Source organism: Scyliorhinus torazame, chromosome 16 (genome assembly GCF_047496885.1).
Source record: "Scyliorhinus torazame isolate Kashiwa2021f chromosome 16, sScyTor2.1, whole genome shotgun sequence".
In the NCBI taxonomy this organism is placed as follows: Eukaryota; Metazoa; Chordata; class Chondrichthyes; order Carcharhiniformes; family Scyliorhinidae; genus Scyliorhinus; species Scyliorhinus torazame.
In genome coordinates this window covers 151,959,407-151,981,855 of record NC_092722.1, presented here as the reverse complement: position 1 = coordinate 151,981,855, position 22,449 = coordinate 151,959,407, and the positions used below count along the sequence as shown (strand labels likewise).

Genomic DNA, 22,449 nt, shown 5'->3' with positions numbered 1-22,449 from the left:
TAGATGATTCGGCCTGGTGAATGCATAAAATAGTATAATTTTTAAAACTACTTGAAAACACATTTCATATTTGACATATTATTTGTTGAGTTATAATAATATGAAAACTTTAATAATTATATATTGAATGTTACTAAGCTACTTTATGCTGTTTTTGGCATCTGGAGTTGTGTTAATTTTCAAGTGATAAAATGGGGTTGTATTAGAAAATAGTTTGAGATACATTAGGGTTAGGATTCTGGAGGAAGATATGGTACTGCTGGATGGGGGTGAAGGCTAAGTGGGAGGGGGAGTTGGGAACGGCACTGGAGGAGGGGGTGCGGTGTGAAGTGTTGTGCACGGTGAATGCCACAACTTTGTGAGCAAGATTAGGGTTGATTCAATTAAAGGTGGTGCATTTAGCGAGATTGAGAATGGGCCAGTTGTTTGAGGGAATGGAGGACAAGTGTGAACGGTGTGGGAGGGGCCTGGCCAATCATGTTCTCTTGCCCTGAGCTGGGGAGGTTTTGGGGTTCGTTCTTCAGCACTATGTCGGCAATCTTGTAAATGGATTTCAAACCCAATACCCTGGGGGCAGTATTTGGGGTGTTGGACCTACCAGAGCTGCAGATGGGGGCGGGGCGAATGTTTTAGCATTTGCCTCGCTGATTGCAAGCAGGCGGGTCCTGTTTGGGTGGTGGAGGTCATCTTCTCTGCCCTGTGCCTCAATATGGCTGGGGGACTTAATGGGAGGGGATGAGTAGGAGTTTGAGGGGGTGAATTGGGGGTGTTGTGGGTATCTCCTTTTGTACTAGTTCTGTTTGGGCTGCGGTGTGTTTTATTTTTTATGTATAAAATGTTAACAAATTAATAAAGATATTGCAAAAAAAAATTAAGAGCAGAGTTTCCCAAACATTTCCAGCCACAGAACCCTTTCACCTTCCAAGAGTATTGACAGAACTCCTGAGAAATGTTTTTATTATGCTAGAGTTGAACTACATAAATATGCTTGTTCTGCACAGTATGTACAAACATTCCAAAAATAAATGTATAAAAGTCTTCTATTTCTTATATGTAAACATGTGTTATAATTAAAAGGTTCTGTCATTCAAAGAACAAAGAACAAAGAAATGTACAGGAACAGGCCCTTCGGCCCTCCAAGCCCGTGCCGACCATGCTGCCCGACTAAACTACAATCTTCTACACTTCCTGGGTCCGTATCCCTCTATTCCCATCCTATTCATGTATTTGTCAAGATGCCCCTTAAATGTCACTATCGTCCCTGCTTCCACCACCTCCTCCGGTAGCGAGTTCCAGGCACCCACTACCCTCTGCGTAAAAAACTTGCCTCGTACATCTACTCTAAACCTTGCCCCTCTCACCTTAATCCTATGCCCCCTAGTAATTGACCCCTCTACCCTGGGGAAAAATCTCTGACTATCCACTCTGTCTAAGCCCCTCACACTTTTGTAGACCTCTATCAGGTCGCCCCTCAACCTCTTTCGTTCCAGTGAGAACAAACCGAGTTTATTCAACTGCTCCTCATAGCTAATGCCCTCCATACCAGGCAACATTCTGGTAAATCTCTTCTGCACCCTCTCTAAAGCCTCCACATCCTTCTGGTAGTGTGGCGACCAGAATTGAACACTATACTCCAAGTGTGGCCTAACTAAGATTCTATACAGCTGCACCATAACTTGCCAATTCTTATACTCAATGCCCCGGCCAATGAAGGCAAGCATGCCGTATGCCTTCTTGACTACCTTCTCCACCTGTGTTGCCCCTTTCAGTGACCTGTGGACCTGTACTCCCAAATCTCTTTGACTTTCAATACTCTTGAGGGTTCTACCATTCACTGTATATTACCTACCTGCATTAGACCTTCCAAAATGCATTACCTCACATTTGTCCGGATTAAACTCCATCTGCCATCTCTCCGCCCAAGTCTCCAAACAATCTAAATCCTGCTGTATCCTCTGACAGTCCTCATCGCTATCCGCAATTCCACCAACCTTTGTGTCGTCTGCAAACTTACTAATCAGACCAGTTACATTTTCCTCCAAATCATTTATATATACTACAAACAGCAAAGGTCCCAGCACTGATCCCTGTGGAACACCACTGGTCACAGCCCTCCAATTAGAAAAGCATCCTTCCATTGCTACTCTCTGCCTTCTATGACCTAGTCAGTTCTGTATCCACCTTGCCAGCTCACCCCTGATTCCGTGTGACTTCACCTTTTGTACAAGTCTACCATGAGGGACCTTGTCAAAGGCCTTACTAAAGTCCATATAGACAACATCCACTGCCCTACCTGCATCAAATATCTTAGTGACCTCCTCGAAAAACTCTATCAAGTTAGTGAGACACGGCCTCCCCTTCACAAAACCATGCTGCCTCTCACTAATACGTCCATTTGCTTCCAAATGGGAGTAGATCCTGTCTCGAAGAATTCTCTCCAGTAATTTCCCTACCACTGACGTAAGGCTCACCGGCCTGTAGTTCCCTGGATTATCCTTGCTACCCTTCTTAAACAGAGGAACAACATTGGCTATTCTCCAGTCCTCCGGGACATCACCTGAAGACAGTGAGGATCCAAAGATTTCTGTCAAGGCCTCAGCAATTTCCTCTCCAGCCTCCTTCAGTATTCTGGGGTAGATCCCATCAGGCCCTGGGGACTTATCTACCTTAATATTTTTTAGACACCCAACACCTCGTCTTTTTGGATCTCAATGTGACCCAGGCTATCTACACACCCTTCTCCAGACTCAACAATCTCCCAATTTCTTCTCTTTGCTGAATACTGATGCAAAGTATTCATTTAGTACCTCGCCCATTTCCTCTGGCTCCACACACAGATTCCCTTGCCTATCCTTCAGTGGGCCAACCCTTTCCCTGACTACCCTCTTGCTTTTTATGTACGTGTAAAAAGCCTTGGGATTTTCCTTAACCCTATTTGCCAATGACTTTTCGTGACCCCTTCTAGTCCTCCTGACTCCTTGCTTAAGTTCCTTCCTACTTTCCTTATATTCCACACCGGCTTTGTCTGTTCCCAGCCTTTTAGCCCTGACAAATGTCTCCTTTTTCTTTTTGACGAGGCCTACAATATCTCTCGTTATCCAAGGTTCCCGAAAATTGCCGTATTTATCCTTCTTCCTCACAGGAACATGCCGGTCCTGAATTCCTTTCAACTGATACTTGAAAGCCTCCCACATGTCAGATGTTGATTTGCCCTCAAACATCCGCCCCCAATCTATGTTCTTCAGTTCCCGCCTAATATTGTTATAATTAGCCTTCCCCCAATTTAGCACATTCATCCTAGGACCACTCTTATCCTTGTCCACCAGCACTTTAAAACTTACTGAATTGTGGTCACTGTTCCCGAAATGCTCCCCTACTGAAACATCTACCACCTGGCCGGGCTCATTCCCCAATACCAGGTCCAGTACCGCCCCTTCCCTAGTTGGACTGTCTACATATTGTTTTAAGAAGCCCTCCTGGATGCTCCTTACAAACTCCGCCCCATCTAAGCCCCTGGCACTAAGTGAATCCCAGTCAATATTGGGGAAGTTGAAGTCTCCCATCACCACAACCCTGTTGTTTTTACTCTTTTCCAAAATCTGTCTACCTATCTGCTCCTCTATCTCCCGCTGGCTGTTGGGAGGCCTGTAGTAAACCCCCAACATTGTGACTGCACCCTTCTTATTCCTGATCTCTACCCATATAGCCTCACTGCCCTCTGAGGTGTCCTCCCGCAGTACAGCTGTGATATTCTCCCTAACCAGTAGCGCAACTCCACCACCCCTTTTACATCCCCCTCTATCCCGCCTGAAACATCTAAATCCTGGAACGTTTAGCTGCCAATCATGCCCTTCCCTCAACCAGGTCTCTGTAATGGCAACAACATCATAGTTCCAAGTACTAATCCAAGTTCTAAGTTCATCTGCCTTACCCGTAATACTTCTTGCATTAAAACATATGCACTTCAGGCCACCAGACCCATTGTGTTCAGCAACTTCTCCCTGGCTGCTCTGCCTCAGAGCCCCACTGTCCCTATTCCCTAGTTCTCCCTCAATGCTCTCACCTTCTGACCTATTGCTCCCGTGCCCACCCCCCTGCCATACTAGTTTAAACCCTCCCGTGTGACACTAGCAAACCTCGTGGCCAGGATATTTATGCCTCTCCAGTTTAGATGCAACCCGTCCTTATATAGGTCACACCTGCCCCGGAAGAGCTCCCAGTGGTCCAGATAATGGAAACCCTCCCTCCTACACCAGCTGTTTAGCCACGTGTTTAGCTGCTCTATCTTCCTATTTCTAGCCTCACTGGCACGTGGCACAGGGAGTAATCCCGAGATTACAACCCTAGAGGTCCTGTCTTTTAACTTTCTGCCTAGCTCCCTGAACTCCTGCTGCAGGACCTCATGCCCATTCCTGCCTATGTCGTTAGTACCGATATGTACAACGACCTCTGCCTGTTTGCCCTCCCCCTTCAGGATGCCCTCTACCCGTTCAGAGACATCCTGGACCCTGGTACCAGGGAGACAACATACCATCCTGGAGTCTCTTTCACGTCCACAGAAGCGCCTATCTGTGCCCCTGACTATAGAATCCCCTATTACTATTGCTCTTCTGCGCTTTGACCCTCCCTTCTGAACATCAGAGCCAACCGTGGTGCCACTGCTCTGGCTGCTGCTGTTTTCCCCTGATAGGCTATCCCCCCCCGACAGTATCCAAAGGATACTGTTCGAGAGGGGGACAACCACAGGGGATTCCTGCACTGACTGCCTGCCCTTTCTGGTGGTCACCCATTTCTCTGCCTGCACCTTGGGTGTGACCACATTTATATAACTGCGATCTATGACGCTTTCCGCCACCTGCATGCTCCTAAGTGCATCCAATTGCTGCTCCAACCGAACCATGCGGTCTGTGAGGAGCTCCAGTTGGGTGCACTTTCTGCAGATTAAGCCATCCGGGACGCTGGAAGCCTCCCGGACCTGCCACTCTCACAGTCAGAGCACTGCACCCCTCTAACTGACATTGCGTCAATTAATTAAAATGAAAAGTTTAAAATGTTTAAAAATAGTTTTTATAGTTAGTTAACTATCTGTTTCCTAGCACTAGATTTATCATATAAGTGCGAAAGCTAAATATAGTACTCTCCGATCTCTGGCTTAGATACCCCATTAAATTATAATTAAGTAATTATGTTTAATTAGTTACCAATGCTTAATTTTTTTAATTTAGTGTAGATTCCCAACCAGCCACTCAGGTCACAGCTTTTCTGTGACGTCACTTCAGTTTCCCCCCGACACACACAATTTGAAAAAGGTATAAAAGTAAAAATGAGTAAAAATCACTTACTTACCTTCTGAGTGTCTTAGATGTTCTCAGGTTCTCTCCCTGACAGAGACTGCTCGTCCTCCTCCGAACGGCTCCCAAAACTAGGCCGCGATCTTTTTAAATCTCCGCTCTGACTCGCAGCTCCTGCGCTTTTTAAATCTCCCGCGCTTTTTAAATCTCCCAGCTCTCTCTCCCCTCGCGATGTTTTCAATGTCCCGGCTCTCTTTCCTCCCGCGCTTTTAAAATCTCCCGCGCTTTTAAAATCTCCCGGCTTTCTCTCCACTCGCGCTGTTTTCAATGTCCCGGCTTTCTCTCCTCCCGCGCTTTTTAAATCTCCCGGCTTTCTCTCCACTCGCGCTGTTTTCAATGTCCCGGCTTTCTCTCCACTCGTGCTGTTTTAAATCTCCGGGCTCACTCTCCACTCGCGCTGTTTTAAATCTCCCGCTCTCTCGCCACTCGCGCTGTTTTCAATGACCCGGCTTTCTCTCCACTCGCGCTGTTTTCAATCTCCCGCTCTCTTTCCACTCGCGCTGTTTTCAATGTCCCGGCTCACTCTCCACTCGCGCTGTTTTCAATGTCCCGGCTCACTCTCCACTCGCGCTGTTTTAAATCTCCCGCTCTCTCTCCACTCGCGCGGTTTTCAATGTCCTGGCTTTCTCTCCACTCGCGCTGTTTTCAATGTCCCGGCTCACTCTCCACTCGCGCTGTTTTAAATCTCCCGCTCTCTCTCCAGTTGCGCTGTTTTCAATGTCCCGGCTCACTCTCCACGCGCACTGTTTTAAATCTCCCGCTCTCTCTCAACTCGCGTTGTTTTCAATGTCCCGGCTTTCTCTCCTCTCGCGCTGTTTTAAATCTCCCGCTCTCTCTCCACTCGCGCTGTTTTCAATGTCCCGGCTCACTCTCCACTCGCGCTGTTTTCAATGTCCCGGCTCACTCTCCACTCGCGCTGTTTTAAATCTCCCGCTCTCTCTCCACTCGGGCTGTTTTCAATGTCCCGGCTCACTCTCCACTCGTGCTGTTTTCAATGTCCCGGCTCACTCTCCACTCGCGCTGTTTTAAATCTCCCGCTCTCTCTCCACTCGCGTTGTTTTCAATGTCCCGGCTCACTCTCCACTCGCGCTGTTTTAAATCTCCCGCTCTCTCTCCACTCGCGCTGTTTTCAATGTCCCAGCTCACTCTCCACTCGTGCTGTTTTCAATGTGGCAACACAGCATTGGCTACTGCAATGTATTCAACAAATACATAAGTCCTATCTTTTTGTCACGTTTAATGGGAAGAGTGATACTGCTTATTTTACTCACAAATTCATTTAATATTAGGAGTGTGGCTGGAGAGCTGGTTTCTCATATCAGACACAGTCAAAAGTACACACAGACTCAAACTCTCTCACACACTCATCTCTCATACATGCTCAATTCTCACATGCTCACCTCTCTCCCACACTCACATCACCTTTCTTTCATACACACCTCACATACATTCACCTCTCATCCACGCTCACCTCTCACAGGCTCACCTCCCTCTCATACTTCCCTCACATACACACTCACTCACCTCACACATTCTCATCTCTCCCTCGCTCACACCCACTCACCTCTCTCACACACCTACTCACCTCTCTCACACACACTCACCTCACTCTCACAAAGATCCCTCCCACATGCATACACCCACCTCTCCCTCAGTCACACACACTCCCACTTCGCTCTCTTTCACACTCCCTCTTTCTCATCAACCTCTTTCACACAAATATACTCTCTCCGTTGCTCTATGGCCACTTCCCCTCCCCTGCTCCATGGCCACTTCCCCTCCTCTGCTCCATGGCCACTTTCCTTCCCCTGCTCCATGGCCGCTTTCCCTCCACTGCTCCATGGCCGCTTTCCCTCCACTGCTTCATGGCTGCTTTCCTTCCTGCCATCCTCAGAAGCTGTTTCCCCTCCCACCAACTGTCAAAGGCTACCTCCTCTCCCGCTCCTAGGCTGTAGCCTACATCGCTCCTTTGGCCACTCTGCCATATGTGGGCCTTTGCTCTTGCCTTTACCTGGGACTTTCAATACTGACTTTGTTGCTATTTCCAGCTTGTCCAATCAGAGGCCAGCTTCTCAGTGCATTGGCTGCTGATAGGCTTACCAATGTGCCTATCAGTAGCCAATGCTGTGTGCCAATTGCCTTTGATTGCACAAGCTGGAAGGACAGCTTTAAAAAAAAATTATAACAACAGGACCTACTGCGGAACCTATAGATGAATCCCAAAGAGAACCCAGGGTTCTGAGGAACCCAGTTTGGGAAACACTGACCTAGAGTAAGAAGGAGGGTCCTTTATCCTTCTAATCCCTAATATGGCCTTATAACCTGAATTCTCAATGCCCAGTTTCATGTGCATTTTGGGTGCTGCTGCAATACTTATATGCTTCACCTGAGTTCTAGTAGGGTCCTGGAAAAGGTTCATAGGACAACTAGAAACATCCCAAACTTAAAAGGTATCATGATGGATTTGGTACTCTTTACTTAAAAAAAACAATTGAAATATGTACACCTCAATTAGGCCCTCCACAACACCAGCCTCTCTTCATAGCTGAAAATCTCCAGCCCAGGCAAAATCCTGGTGAATCTCCTCTGCACCCTTTCTGGTGCAATCACATCTTTCCTATAGAACTTTTGTGACCTAATCACTGTTTCATACAGCTCCATCATAATCTCCCTGCTCTTATATTCTGTGCCTCGGCTAATAAAGGCAAATATCCCATATGCCTTCTTAACAGCCTTGTCTACCTGTCCTTCTGCCTTCAAAGATTTTTGGACATGCATTTGTATAGAAACTTCCACAACCTCAGGATGTCGCATTTGGGCTTTACTTATTTTTTTTTAACCTGAAGGGATAGTGGAAGCATATTCAATAGTACCTTTCAAAAGTAAATCGGATGGGAAAGCATTGCAGGGCTATAAGACCTCTGGTCCTCTGTACTGTCTGGTGTCCTACCATTCATTGTGTATTCCCTTACCTTGTTAGTCCTCTCAAATGCACCACCTCACACTTTACAGGGTTAAGTTCCATTTGCCACTGTTCTGCCTATCTGACCAGCCCGTCTATATCACCCTGTGAGGCTTTCTCCCTCACTATTTACACCACCAATTAACATGTCATCTACATACTTACTGATCATACCCTGCACATTTGTGTCTAGATCATTAATGTACACTATAAACAGCAAAGGACCCAGCACCATTGGACAAGGCTTCCAATTACAAAAACAACGTTTGACCATCACTCTGCCTTCTGCCACTATGACAGTTTTGGTGGCAATTTGCCAAATTGTCCTGGACCCATAGACTCTTACCATCTCAATTAGACTTCTACGCAGGATCTTGTCAAAAGCCTTACTGAAGTCCATGTAGACTACATCAACTGCACTGCCCTCATCTACAGAGGACAGTGTAGTTGATGTAGTTCAGAGAAAGTTCACTCGGTTGATTCCTGGGATAAAGAGGCTTCCTATAAGGAAAGGTTGAGCGGGTTTCACTATGCTCATCGGAATTTAGAAGAATGAAAGGCGATTTTATAAAAATATATGGGTCAAAATACTGGAACTCCTTCTCTGACAGCATTGTGAATGTACCTACACCACATGGACCCCAGAGGTTAAAAAAGGCAGCTCACTACCACCTTCTCAAGGGTAGGTAGGGATGGACAATAAATGCTGGTCTAACCAGCGATGCCCACGAATGAATAAAAAAAGAGGGTGCCTGACAGGATAGATGCTGAATGTTTCTCCCAGTGTCGTAATCTAGAACTAGGGGGCCACAGAATGAGTGATCTCCTATTTAATACAGAGATGAGGAATTTCTCTTCTCAGAGTACCATTAATCTTTGGAATCATCTGCCTGGAAAGCAGTGGAGACTGGGTCATTAAGGCTGACAATATTTTAATCTGCAAGTGTGTCAAAGGTTAGAGGCAGGCAGGAAAGTAGATTCGAGGCTATGACCAGATCAGTCTTGATCTGTTGAAGGGACAAATGGTCTACTTTTGCCCTATCTCTAATGTTCTGACAGTTCACCGCTTAACAGAGGAATGCTACACTATAAGGTTAGCATCTTTCCAAGGGGATGTCAAAGTATTTGTCTTTTCAGGTGGCTTTCTAAATATCCCATGGCACTTTTTTGAAGAAGAGCAGGGGAGTATCTGATGGTGTCCAGGCCAATATTTATCCTGCAATCAACAAATCTAAAATAGATTATCTGGTCATTACCTCACAGTTGTTTGTGGAACCTTGGTGGTATTTTCCTACATTGCAACCATGACTCACTCCATTGGCTGTATTGTTTCATCTTCTGAAATCAAAAATAATGCAGCCATGAAGCCTATCATGCCTGCTCTTTCCCCATAGTCTAGAATGAGAGGGCATGATTTCAGAGTAAGGGGTCGCACATTTAGGATCAGATGAGGAGGGATTTCTTTCTCTCAGAGGATAGTGAATCTGTGGAATTCTTTACCGCAGAGGGCTGTCGAGGTGGGGTCGTTAAGTATGTTCAAGGCTGAGATAGGCAGATTTTTAACCAGTAAGGGAATCAAGGGTTATGGTGATAAGGATGGAAAGTGGAGTTGAGGATCATCACACCAGTCATGATCTCATTAAATGGCAGGAGCAGACTGGATGGGCCGGGTGGCCTCTTTCTGCTTCCAGTGTCATGGTCTTATAGATCTGCAATGCTTTCTCATCCGATTTACTTTTTAAAGTTACTATTAAATATGCTTCCACTATCCCTTCTGGTAAAAAAATAAGCGAAACGCAAATAGGGCCTCCTGAGGTTGTGGAAGTTGCTATATAAATGCAAATCTTTTCTTTCTTCCGGTATTGGTTGGGGGGGGGGGGCACCTACTCTCAGCTCCTCGGTGTGGGTGTCTCCTCCATTCAGGACGCGCGGATCTGCAAGGAGATTGAAGGGTGCGGAACCTTTTTAAAAAGCTGAGAAGTGGTTGACACTTGAAGTGAGCACCTTGAGCCGAGCCGCCCGGCTCCTCCTCCTCCCCGAGCGGCCACCGACCGTTACTGACGGAACGCCGGGCCCCGCCGGAAGTAAGCTGTCCGACTTCCGGGAAGCTGCTCATGCGGCAGAAGTTTCTGGTGACAGTCCCGATGCCAAGAAGGTGGGCCGGGCCGGGCTGGGCCCAGGAGCAGGGCGGGAAGTGACCGTTACCCCTGCTCAGCCCAGCGCCTCGGAGTCCAGACACAGGGAGGGGAAGCTCCCGCACCAACCGGCCCGCCCCCTGTCGCCGAACATCTCCCTCTCTCCTCCCATGCGTTTCTAGAACGTTCTGGATAAGAAATAGTTTGATGTTTTTGCCCGCACCGCCCGAGTGACGATGGAAGGCAGCGAGTGTGCCGCGGAAGACAGCGGGTCTGCCCCTCGGACCACCGAGAATAGGGAGAGCAGCAGGGAAGCTTGTGACTTGAAGCAGGTGGGTGGTAGGAGCTCCTGTTGTGCCTCTAACTTTTTTTTATAAATTGAGACGCACCTCCTGTTGACCCTCAAGCGCCAGCGCTGTTGTTCCCCGTGGCTCTCATGTTCATTTGTCGGGTCTACCCACCACCCCATGCATGCAACCCAACCCCTTCCCCGGGTCTAAGTTTCTGCACACAAGGTGGCCATTCGACCCATTATGACAGCCGGAGGCCGCTATCCTGCTCCCGGCCCATAGACCTGTAGCTTACAGTATTTGAGCTGTAAATTCGACCCCTGTCCACCCTGGGCCTTGGTACTGTTGACCCTCCTCGTTCCCCCCTCTCTTACCCCCCCCCCTCCCCCCAAGAACAGTGGCCCCCTTGTCGTCGCCCCCACGGACGTGGCCCCCTTGTCGTCGCCCCCACGGACGTGGCCCCCTTGTCGTCGCCCCCACGGACGTGGCCCCCTTGTCGTCGCCCCCACGGACGTGGCCCCCTTGTCGTCGCCCCCACGGACGTGGCCCCCTTGTCGTCGCCCCCACGGACGTGGCCCCCTTGTCGTCGCCCCCACGGACGTGGCCCCCTTGTCGTCGCCCCCACGGACGTGGCCCCCTTGTCGTCGCCCCCACGGACGTGGCCCCCTTGTCGTCGCCCCCACGGACGTGGCCCCCTTGTCGTCGCCCCCACGGACGTGGCCCCCTTGTCGTCGCCCCCACGGACGTGGCCCCCTTGTCGTCGCCCCCACGGACGTGGCCCCCCTTGTCGTCGCCCCCACGGACGTGGCCCCCTTGTCGTCGCCCCCACGGACGTGGCCCCCTTGTCGTCGCCCCCACGGACGTGGCCCCCTTGTCGTCGCCCCCACGGACGTGGCCCCCTTGTCGTCGCCCCCCACGGACGTGGCCCCCTTGTCGTCGCCCCCCACGGACGTGGCCCCCTTGTCGTCGCCCCCACGGACGTGGCCCCCTTGTCGTCGCCCCCACGGACGGGGCCCCCTTGTCGTCGCCCCCACGGACGTGGCCCCCTTGTCGTCGCCCCCACGGACGTGGCCCCCTTGTCGTCGCCCCCACGGACGTGGCCCCCTTGTCGTCGCCCCCACGGACGTGGCCCCCTTGTCGTCGCCCCCACGGACGTGGCCCCCTTGTCGTCGCCCCCACGGACGTGGCCCCCTTGTCGTCGCCCCCACGGACGTGGCCCCCTTGTCGTCGCCCCCACGGACGTGGCCCCCTTGTCGTCGCCCCCACGGACGTGGCCCCCTTGTCGTCGCCCCCACGGACGTGGCCCCCTTGTCGTCGCCCCCACGGACGTGGCCCCCTTGTCGTCGCCCCCACGGACGTGGCCCCCTTGTCGTCGCCCCCACGGACGTGGCCCCCTTGTCGTCGCCCCCACGGACGTGGCCCCCTTGTCGTCGCCCCCACGGACGTGGCCCCCTTGTCGTCGCCCCCACGGACGTGGCCCCCTTGTCGTCGCCCCCACGGACGTGGCCCCCTTGTCGTCGCCCCCACGGACGTGGCCCCCTTGTCGTCGCCCCCACGGACGTGGCCCCCTTGTCGTCGCCCCCACGGACGTGGCCCCCTTGTCGTCGCCCCCACGGACGTGGCCCCCTTGTCGTCGCCCCCACGGACGTGGCCCCCTTGTCGTCGCCCCCACGGACGTGGCCCCCTTGTCGTCGCCCCCACGGACGTGGCCCCCTTGTCGTCGCCCCCACGGACGTGGCCCCCTTGTCGTCGCCCCCACGGACGTGGCCCCCTTGTCGTCGCCCCCACGGACGTGGCCCCCTTGTCGTCGCCCCCACGGACGTGGCCCCCTTGTCGTCGCCCCCACGGACGTGGCCCCCTTGTCGTCGCCCCCGCGGACGTGGCCCCCTTGTCGTCGCCCCCGCGGACGTGGCCCCCTTGTCGTCGCCCCCCGCGGACGTGGCCCCCTTGTCGTCGCCCCCGCGGACGTGGCCCCCTTGTCGTCGCCCCCGCGGACGTGGCCCCCTTGTCGTCGCCCCCGCGGACGTGGCCCCCTTGTCGTCGCCCCCGCGGACGTGGCCCCCTTGTCGTCGCCCCCGCGGACGTGGCCCCCTTGTCGTCGCCCCCCGCGGACGTGGCCCCCTTGTCGTCGCCCCCGCGGACGTGGCCCCCTTGTCGTCGCCCCCGCGGACGTGGCCCCCTTGTCGTCGCCCCCGCGGACGTGGCCCCCTTGTCGTCGCCCCCGCGGACGTGGCCCCCTTGTCGTCGCCCCCGCGGACGTGGCCCCCTTGTCGTCGCCCCCGCGGACGTGGCCCCCTTGTCGTCGCCCCCGCGGACGTGGCCCCCTTGTCGTCGCCCCCGCGGACGTGGCCCCCTTGTCGTCGCCCCCGCGGACGTGGCCCCCTTGTCGTCGCCCCCCGCGGACGTGGCCCCCTTGTCGTCGCCCCCGCGGACGTGGCCCCCTTGTCGTCGCCCCCCGCGGACGTGGCCCCCTTGTCGTCGCCCCCGGCGGACGTGGCCCCCTTGTCGTCGCCCCCGCGGACGTGGCCCCCTTGTCGTCGCCCCCCGCGGACGTGGCCCCCTTGTCGTCGCCCCCGCGGACGTGGCCCCCTTGTCGTCGCCCCCGCGGACGTGGCCCCCTTGTCGTCGCCCCCGCGGACGTGGCCCCCTTGTCGTCGCCCCCCGCGGACGTGGCCCCCTTGTCGTCGCCCCCGCGGACGTGGCCCCCTTGTCGTCGCCCCCGCGGACGTGGCCCCCTTGTCGTCGCCCCCGCGGACGTGGCCCCCTTGTCGTCGCCCCCGCGGACGTGGCCCCCTTGTCGTCGCCCCCGCGGACGTGGCCCCCTTGTCGTCGCCCCCGCGGACGTGGCCCCCTTGTCGTCGCCCCCGCGGACGTGGCCCCCTTGTCGTCGCCCCCGCGGACGTGGCCCCCTTGTCGTCGCCCCCGCGGACGTGGCCCCCTTGTCGTCGCCCCCGCGGACGTGGCCCCCTTGTCGTCGCCCCCGCGGACGTGGCCCCCTTGTCGTCGCCCCCGCGGACGTGGCCCCCTTGTCGTCGCCCCCGCGGACGCGGCCCCCTTGTCGTCGCCCCCGCGGACGCGGCCCCCTTGTCGTCGCCCCCGCGGACGCGGCCCCCTTGTCGTCGCCCCCGCGGACGCGGCCCCCTTGTCGTCGCCCCCGCGGGTCGCGGCCCCCCTGTCGTCGCCGTCCCCCGGGCAGCGGCCCCCCTGTCGTCGCCGTCCCCCGGGCAGCGGCCCCCCTCGTCGCCGTCCCCCGGGCAGCGGCCCCCCTCGTCGCCGTCCCCCGGGCAGCGGCCCCCCTCGTCGCCGTCCCCCGGGCAGCGGCCCCCCTCGTCGCCGTCCCCCGGGCAGCGGCCCCCCTCGTCGCCGTCCCCCGGGCAGCGGCCCCCCTCGTCGCCGTCCCCCGGGCAGCGGCCCCCCTCGTCGCCGTCCCCCGGGCAGCGGCCCCCCTCGTCGCCGTCCCCCGGGCAGCGGCCCCCCTCGTCGCCGTCCCCCGGGCAGCGGCCCCCCTCGTCGCCGTCCCCCGGGCAGCGGCCCCCCTCGTCGCCGTCCCCCGGGCAGCGGCCCCCCTCGTCGCCGTCCCCCGGGCAGCGGCCCCCCTCGTCGCCGTCCCCCGGGCAGCGGCCCCCCTCGTCGCCGTCCCCCGGGCAGCGGCCCCCCTCGTCGCCGTCCCCCGGGCAGCGGCCCCCCTCGTCGCCGTCCCCCGGGCAGCGGCCCCCCTCGTCGCCGTCCCCCGGGCAGCGGCCCCCCTCGTCGCCGTCCCCCGGGCAGCGGCCCCCCTCGTCGCCGTCCCCCGGGCAGCGGCCCCCCTCGTCGCCGTCCCCCGGGCAGCGGCCCCCCTCGTCGCCGTCCCCCGGGCAGCGGCCCCCCTCGTCGCCGTCCCCCGGGCAGCGGCCCCCCTCGTCGCCGTCCCCCGGGCAGCGGCCCCCCTCGTCGCCGTCCCCCGGGCAGCGGCCCCCCTCGTCGCCGTCCCCCGGGCAGCGGCCCCCCTCGTCGCCGTCCCCCGGGCAGCGGCCCCCCTCGTCGCCGTCCCCCGGGCAGCGGCCCCCCTCGTCGCCGTCCCCCGGGCAGCGGCCCCCCTCGTCGCCGTCCCCCGGGCAGCGGCCCCCCTCGTCGCCGTCCCCCGGGCAGCGGCCCCCCTCGTCGCCGTCCCCCGGGCAGCGGCCCCCCCTCGTCGCCGTCCCCCGGGCAGCGGCCCCCCCTCGTCGCCGTCCCCCGGGCAGCGGCCCCCCTCGTCGCCGTCCCCCGGGCAGCGGCCCCCCTCGTCGCCGTCCCCCCGGGCAGCGGCCCCCCTCGTCGCCGTCCCCCGGGCAGCGGCCCCCCTCGTCGCCGTCCCCCGGGCAGCGGCCCCCCTCGTCGCCGTCCCCCGGGCAGCGGCCCCCCTCGTCGCCGTCCCCCGGGCAGCGGCCCCCCTCGTCGCCGTCCCCCGGGCAGCGGCCCCCCTCGTCGCCGTCCCCCGGGCAGCGGCCCCCCTCGTCGCCGTCCCCCGGGCAGCGGCCCCCCTCGTCGCCGTCCCCCGGGCAGCGGCCCCCCTCGTCGCCGTCCCCCGGGCAGCGGCCCCCCTCGTCGCCGTCCCCCGGGCAGCGGCCCCCCTCGTCGCCGTCCCCCGGGCAGCGGCCCCCCTCGTCGCCGTCCCCCGGGCAGCGGCCCCCCTCGTCGCCGTCCCCCGGGCAGCGGCCCCCCTCGTCGCCGTCCCCCGGGCAGCGGCCCCCCTCGTCGCCGTCCCCCGGGCAGCGGCCCCCCTCGTCGCCGTCCCCCGGGCAGCGGCCCCCCTCGTCGCCGTCCCCCGGGCAGCGGCCCCCCTCGTCGCCGTCCCCCGGGCAGCGGCCCCCCTCGTCGCCGTCCCCCGGGCAGCGGCCCCCCTCGTCGCCGTCCCCCGGGCAGCGGCCCCCCTCGTCGCCGTCCCCCGGGCAGCGGCCCCCCTCGTCGCCGTCCCCCGGGCAGCGGCCCCCCTCGTCGCCGTCCCCCGGGCAGCGGCCCCCCTCGTCGCCGTCCCCCGGGCAGCGGCCCCCCTCGTCGCCGTCCCCCGGGCAGCGGCCCCCCTCGTCGCCGTCCCCCGGGCAGCGGCCCCCCTCGTCGCCGTCCCCCGGGCAGCGGCCCCCCTCGTCGCCGTCCCCCGGGCAGCGGCCCCCCTCGTCGCCGTCCCCCGGGCAGCGGCCCCCCTCGTCGCCGTCCCCCGGGCAGCGGCCCCCCTCGTCGCCGTCCCCCGGGCAGCGGCCCCCCTCGTCGCCGTCCCCCGGGCAGCGGCCCCCCTCGTCGCCGTCCCCCGGGCAGCGGCCCCCCTCGTCGCCGTCCCCCGGGCAGCGGCCCCCCTCGTCGCCGTCCCCCGGGCAGCGGCCCCCCCTCGTCGCCGTCCCCCGGGCAGCGGCCCCCCTCGTCGCCGTCCCCCGGGCAGCGGCCCCCCTCGTCGCCGTCCCCCGGGCAGCGGCCCCCCTCGTCGCCGTCCCCCGGGCAGCGGCCCCCCTCGTCGCCGTCCCCCGGGCAGCGGCCCCCCTCGTCGCCGTCCCCCGGGCAGCGGCCCCCCTCGTCGCCGTCCCCCGGGCAGCGGCCCCCCTCGTCGCCGTCCCCCGGGCAGCGGCCCCCCTCGTCGCCGTCCCCCGGGCAGCGGCCCCCCTCGTCGCCGTCCCCCGGGCAGCGGCCCCCCTCGTCGCCGTCCCCCGGGCAGCGGCCCCCCTCGTCGCCGTCCCCCGGGCAGCGGCCCCCCTCGTCGCCGTCCCCCGGGCAGCGGCCCCCCTCGTCGCCGTCCCCCGGGCAGCGGCCCCCCTCGTCGCCGTCCCCCGGGCAGCGGCCCCCCTCGTCGCCGTCCCCCGGGCAGCGGCCCCCCTCGTCGCCGTCCCCCGGGCAGCGGCCCCCCTCGTCGCCGTCCCCCGGGCAGCGGCCCCCCTCGTCGCCGTCCCCCGGGCAGCGGCCCCCCTCGTCGCCGTCCCCCGGGCAGCGGCCCCCCTCGTCGCCGTCCCCCGGGCAGCGGCCCCCCTCGTCGCCGTCCCCCGGGCAGCGGCCCCCCTCGTCGCCGTCCCCCGGGCAGCGGCCCCCCTCGTCGCCGTCCCCCGGGCAGCGGCCCCCCTCGTCGCCGTCCCCCGGGCAGCGGCCCCCCTCGTCGCCGTCCCCCGGGCAGCGGCCCCCCTCGTCGCCGTCCCCCGGGCAGCGGCCCCCCTCGTCGCCGTCCCCCGGGCAGCGGCCCCCCTCGTCGCCGTCCCCCGGGCAGCGGCCCCCCTCGTCGCCGTCCCCCGGGCAGCGGCCCCCCTCGTCGCCGTCCCCCGGGCAGCGGCCCCCCTCGTCGCCGTCCCCCGGGCAGCGGCCCCCCTCGTCGCCGTCCCCCGGGCAGCGGCCCCCCTCGTCGCCGTCCCCCGGGCAGCGGCCCCCCTCGTCGCCGTCCCCCGGGCAGCGGCCCCCCTCGTCGCCGTCCCCCGGGCAGCGGCCCCCCTCGTCGCCGTCCCCCGGGCAGCGGCCCCCCTCGTCGCCGTCCCCCGGGCAGCGGCCCCCCTCGTCGCCGTCCCCCGGGCAGCGGCCCCCCTCGTCGCCGTCCCCCGGGCAGCGGCCCCCCTCGTCGCCGTCCCCCGGGCAGCGGCCCCCCTCGTCGCCGTCCCCCGGGCAGCGGCCCCCCTCGTCGCCGTCCCCCGGGCAGCGGCCCCCCTCGTCGCCGTCCCCCGGGCAGCGGCCCCCCTCGTCGCCGTCCCCCGGGCAGCGGCCCCCCTCGTCGCCGTCCCCCGGGCAGCGGCCCCCCTCGTCGCCGTCCCCCGGGCAGCGGCCCCCCTCGTCGCCGTCCCCCGGGCAGCGGCCCCCCTCGTCGCCGTCCCCCGGGCAGCGGCCCCCCTCGTCGCCGTCCCCCGGGCAGCGGCCCCCCTCGTCGCCGTCCCCCGGGCAGCGGCCCCCCTCGTCGCCGTCCCCCGGGCAGCGGCCCCCCTCGTCGCCGTCCCCCGGGCAGCGGCCCCCCTCGTCGCCGTCCCCCGGGCAGCGGCCCCCCTCGTCGCCGTCCCCCGGGCAGCGGCCCCCCTCGTCGCCGTCCCCCGGGCAGCGGCCCCCCTCGTCGCCGTCCCCCGGGCAGCGGCCCCCCTCGTCGCCGTCCCCCGGGCAGCGGCCCCCCTCGTCGCCGTCCCCCGGGCAGCGGCCCCCCTCGTCGCCGTCCCCCGGGCAGCGGCCCCCCTCGTCGCCGTCCCCCGGGCAGCGGCCCCCCTCGTCGCCGTCCCCCGGGCAGCGGCCCCCCTCGTCGCCGTCCCCCGGGCAGCGGCCCCCCTCGTCGCCGTCCCCCGGGCAGCGGCCCCCCTCGTCGCCGTCCCCCGGGCAGCGGCCCCCCTCGTCGCCGTCCCCCGGGCAGCGGCCCCCCTCGTCGCCGTCCCCCGGGCAGCGGCCCCCCTCGTCGCCGTCCCCCGGGCAGCGGCCCCCCTCGTCGCCGTCCCCCGGGCAGCGGCCCCCCTCGTCGCCGTCCCCCGGGCAGCGGCCCCCCTCGTCGCCGTCCCCCGGGCAGCGGCCCCCCTCGTCGCCGTCCCCCGGGCAGCGGCCCCCCTCGTCGCCGTCCCCCGGGCAGCGGCCCCCCTCGTCGCCGTCCCCCGGGCAGCGGCCCCCCTCGTCGCCGTCCCCCGGGCAGCGGCCCCCCTCGTCGCCGTCCCCCGGGCAGCGGCCCCCCTCGTCGCCGTCCCCCGGGCAGCGGCCCCCCTCGTCGCCGTCCCCCGGGCAGCGGCCCCCCTCGTCGCCGTCCCCCGGGCAGCGGCCCCCCTCGTCGCCGTCCCCCGGGCAGCGGCCCCCCTCGTCGCCGTCCCCCGGGCAGCGGCCCCCCTCGTCGCCGTCCCCCGGGCAGCGGCCCCCCTCGTCGCCGTCCCCCGGGCAGCGGCCCCCCTCGTCGCCGTCCCCCGGGCAGCGGCCCCCCTCGTCGCCGTCCCCCGGGCAGCGGCCCCCCTCGTCGCCGTCCCCCGGGCAGCGGCCCCCCTCGTCGCCGTCCCCCGGGCAGCGGCCCCCCTCGTCGCCGTCCCCCGGGCAGCGGCCCCCCTCGTCGCCGTCCCCCGGGCAGCGGCCCCCCTCGTCGCCGTCCCCCGGGCAGCGGCCCCCCTCGTCGCCGTCCCCCGGGCAGCGGCCCCCCTCGTCGCCGTCCCCCGGGCAGCGGCCCCCCTCGTCGCCGTCCCCCGGGCAGCGGCCCCCCTCGTCGCCGTCCCCCGGGCAGCGGCCCCCCTCGTCGCCGTCCCCCGGGCAGCGGCCCCCCTCGTCGCCGTCCCCCGGGCAGCGGCCCCCCTCGTCGCCGTCCCCCGGGCAGCGGCCCCCCTCGTCGCCGTCCCCCGGGCAGCGGCCCCCCTCGTCGCCGTCCCCCGGGCAGCGGCCCCCCTCGTCGCCGTCCCCCGGGCAGCGGCCCCCCTCGTCGCCGTCCCCCGGGCAGCGGCCCCCCTCGTCGCCGTCCCCCGGGCAGCGGCCCCCCTCGTCGCCGTCCCCCGGGCAGCGGCCCCCCTCGTCGCCGTCCCCCGGGCAGCGGCCCCCCTCGTCGCCGTCCCCCGGGCAGCGGCCCCCCTCGTCGCCGTCCCCCGGGCAGCGGCCCCCCTCGTCGCCGTCCCCCGGGCAGCGGCCCCCCTCGTCGCCGTCCCCCGGGCAGCGGCCCCCCTCGTCGCCGTCCCCCGGGCAGCGGCCCCCCTCGTCGCCGTCCCCCGGGCAGCGGCCCCCCTCGTCGCCGTCCCCCGGGCAGCGGCCCCCCTCGTCGCCGTCCCCCGGGCAGCGGCCCCCCTCGTCGCCGTCCCCCGGGCAGCGGCCCCCCTCGTCGCCGTCCCCCGGGCAGCGGCCCCCCTCGTCGCCGTCCCCCGGGCAGCGGCCCCCCTCGTCGCCGTCCCCCGGGCAGCGGCCCCCCTCGTCGCCGTCCCCCGGGCAGCGGCCCCCCTCGTCGCCGTCCCCCGGGCAGCGGCCCCCCTCGTCGCCGTCCCCCGGGCAGCGGCCCCCCTCGTCGCCGTCCCCCGGGCAGCGGCCCCCCTCGTCGCCGTCCCCCGGGCAGCGGCCCCCCTCGTCGCCGTCCCCCGGGCAGCGGCCCCCCTCGTCGCCGTCCCCCGGGCAGCGGCCCCCCTCGTCGCCGTCCCCCGGGCAGCGGCCCCCCTCGTCGCCGTCCCCCGGGCAGCGGCCCCCCTCGTCGCCGTCCCCCGGGCAGCGGCCCCCCTCGTCGCCGTCCCCCGGGCAGCGGCCCCCCTCGTCGCCGTCCCCCGGGCAGCGGCCCCCCCTCGTCGCCGTCCCCCGGGCAGCGGCCCCCCCTCGTCGCCGTCCCCCGGGCAGCGGCCCCCCCTCGTCGCCGTCCCCCGGGCAGCGGCCCCCCTCGTCGCCGTCCCCCGGGCAGCGGCCCCCCTCGTCGCCGTCCCCCGGGCAGCGGCCCCCCTCGTCGCCGTCCCCCGGGCAGCGGCCCCCCTCGTCGCCGTCCCCCGGGCAGCGGCCCCCCTCGTCGCCGTCCCCCGGGCAGCGGCCCCCCTCGTCGCCGTCCCCCGGGCAGCGGCCCCCCTCGTCGCCGTCCCCCGGGCAGCGGCCCCCCTCGTCGCCGTCCCCCGGGCAGCGGCCCCCCTCGTCGCCGTCCCCCGGGCAGCGGCCCCCCTCGTCGCCGTCCCCCGGGCAGCGGCCCCCCTCGTCGCCGTCCCCCGGGCAGCGGCCCCCCTCGTCGCCGTCCCCCGGGCAGCGGCCCCCCTCGTCGCCGTCCCCCGGGCAGCGGCCCCCCTCGTCGCCGTCCCCCGGGCAGCGGCCCCCCTCGTCGCCGTCCCCCGGGCAGCGGCCCCCCTCGTCGCCGTCCCCCGGGCAGCGGCCCCCCTCGTCGCCGTCCCCCGGGCAGCGGCCCCCCTCGTCGCCGTCCCCCGGGCAGCGGCCCCCCTCGTCGCCGTCCCCCGGGCAGCGGCCCCCCTCGTCGCCGTCCCCCGGGCAGCGGCCCCCCTCGTCGCCGTCCCCCGGGCAGCGGCCCCCCTCGTCGCCGTCCCCCGGGCAGCGGCCCCCCTCGTCGCCGTCCCCCGGGCAGCGGCCCCCCTCGTCGCCGTCCCCCGGGCAGCGGCCCCCCTCGTCGCCGTCCCCCGGGCAGCGGCCCCCCTCGTCGCCGTCCCCCGGGCAGCGGCCCCCCTCGTCGCCGTCCCCCGGGCAGCGGCCCCCCTCGTCGCCGTCCCCCGGGCAGCGGCCCCCCTCGTCGCCGTCCCCCGGGCAGCGGCCCCCCTCGTCGCCGTCCCCCGGGCAGCGGCCCCCCCTCGTCGCCGTCCCCCGGGCAGCGGCCCCCCCTCGTCGCCGTCCCCCGGGCAGCGGCCCCCCTCGTCGCCGTCCCCCGGGCAGCGGCCCCCCTCGTCGCCGTCCCCCGGGCAGCGGCCCCCCTCGTCGCCGTCCCCCGGGCAGCGGCCCCCCTCGTCGCCGTCCCCCGGGCAGCGGCCCCCCTCGTCGCCGTCCCCCGGGCAGCGGCCCCCCTCGTCGCCGTCCCCCGGGCAGCGGCCCCCCTCGTCGCCGTCCCCCGGGCAGCGGCCCCCCTCGTCGCCGTCCCCCGGGCAGCGGCCCCCCTCGTCGCCGTCCCCCGGGCAGCGGCCCCCCTCGTCGCCGTCCCCCGGGCAGCGGCCCCCCTCGTCGCCGTCCCCCGGGCAGCGGCCCCCCTCGTCGCCGTCCCCCGGGCAGCGGCCCCCCTCGTCGCCGTCCCCCGGGCAGCGGCCCCCCTCGTCGCCGTCCCCCGGGCAGCGGCCCCCCTCGTCGCCGTCCCCCGGGCAGCGGCCCCCCTCGTCGCCGTCCCCCGGGCAGCGGCCCCCCTCGTCGCCGTCCCCCGGGCAGCGGCCCCCCTCGTCGCCGTCCCCCGGGCAGCGGCCCCCCTCGTCGCCGTCCCCCGGGCAGCGGCCCCCCTCGTCGCCGTCCCCCGGGCAGCGGCCCCCCTCGTCGCCGTCCCCCGGGCAGCGGCCCCCCTCGTCGCCGTCCCCCGGGCAGCGGCCCCCCTCGTCGCCGTCCCCCGGGCAGCGGCCCCCCTCGTCGCCGTCCCCCGGGCAGCGGCCCCCCTCGTCGCCGTCCCCCGGGCAGCGGCCCCCCTCGTCGCCGTCCCCCGGGCAGCGGCCCCCCTCGTCGCCGTCCCCCGGGCAGCGGCCCCCCTCGTCGCCGTCCCCCGGGCAGCGGCCCCCCTCGTCGCCGTCCCCCGGGCAGCGGCCCCCCTCGTCGCCGTCCCCCGGGCAGCGGCCCCCCTCGTCGCCGTCCCCCGGGCAGCGGCCCCCCTCGTCGCCGTCCCCCGGGCAGCGGCCCCCCTCGTCGCCGTCCCCCGGGCAGCGGCCCCCCTCGTCGCCGTCCCCCGGGCAGCGGCCCCCCTCGTCGCCGTCCCCCGGGCAGCGGCCCCCCTCGTCGCCGTCCCCCGGGCAGCGGCCCCCCTCGTCGCCGTCCCCCGGGCAGCGGCCCCCCTCGTCGCCGTCCCCCGGGCAGCGGCCCCCCTCGTCGCCGTCCCCCGGGCAGCGGCCCCCCTCGTCGCCGTCCCCCGGGCAGCGGCCCCCCTCGTCGCCGTCCCCCGGGCAGCGGCCCCCCTCGTCGCCGTCCCCCGGGCAGCGGCCCCCCTCGTCGCCGTCCCCCGGGCAGCGGCCCCCCTCGTCGCCGTCCCCCGGGCAGCGGCCCCCCTCGTCGCCGTCCCCCGGGCAGCGGCCCCCCTCGTCGCCGTCCCCCGGGCAGCGGCCCCCCTCGTCGCCGTCCCCCGGGCAGCGGCCCCCCTCGTCGCCGTCCCCCGGGCAGCGGCCCCCCTCGTCGCCGTCCCCCGGGCAGCGGCCCCCCTCGTC

General features: G+C 66.1%; 2 protein-coding genes across 11 annotated transcripts in view; one reads left to right on the top strand and one right to left on the bottom strand.

Annotated features, from left to right (window-relative positions):
* tex36 (testis expressed 36) overlaps positions 1-10,464 on the bottom strand; it is a 51,765-nt gene extending 41,301 nt beyond the window's left edge. For 2 of the 9 annotated variants that reach the window (XM_072479230.1, XM_072479236.1), the window contains exon 1: positions 10,318-10,464. The gene's annotated coding sequence lies outside the window, so the exon portion shown is untranslated. Of the gene's footprint in view, positions 1-9,569; positions 9,652-10,200 lie in introns of those variants that run through there. The other 7 variants (XM_072479231.1, XM_072479228.1, XM_072479229.1 and 4 more) reach the window with 7 other exon arrangements.
* A 157-nt stretch (positions 10,465-10,621) lies between these two features.
* Positions 10,622-22,449, top strand: part of edrf1 (erythroid differentiation regulatory factor 1) — a 127,339-nt gene continuing 115,511 nt past the window's right edge. For both annotated transcript variants that reach the window (XM_072479223.1, XM_072479222.1), the window contains exon 1: positions 10,622-10,780. In XM_072479223.1, the coding sequence (XP_072335324.1) occupies positions 10,685-10,780 (96 nt within the window). In that variant the 5' untranslated portion in view covers positions 10,622-10,684. The remainder of the gene's footprint in view (positions 10,781-22,449) is intronic.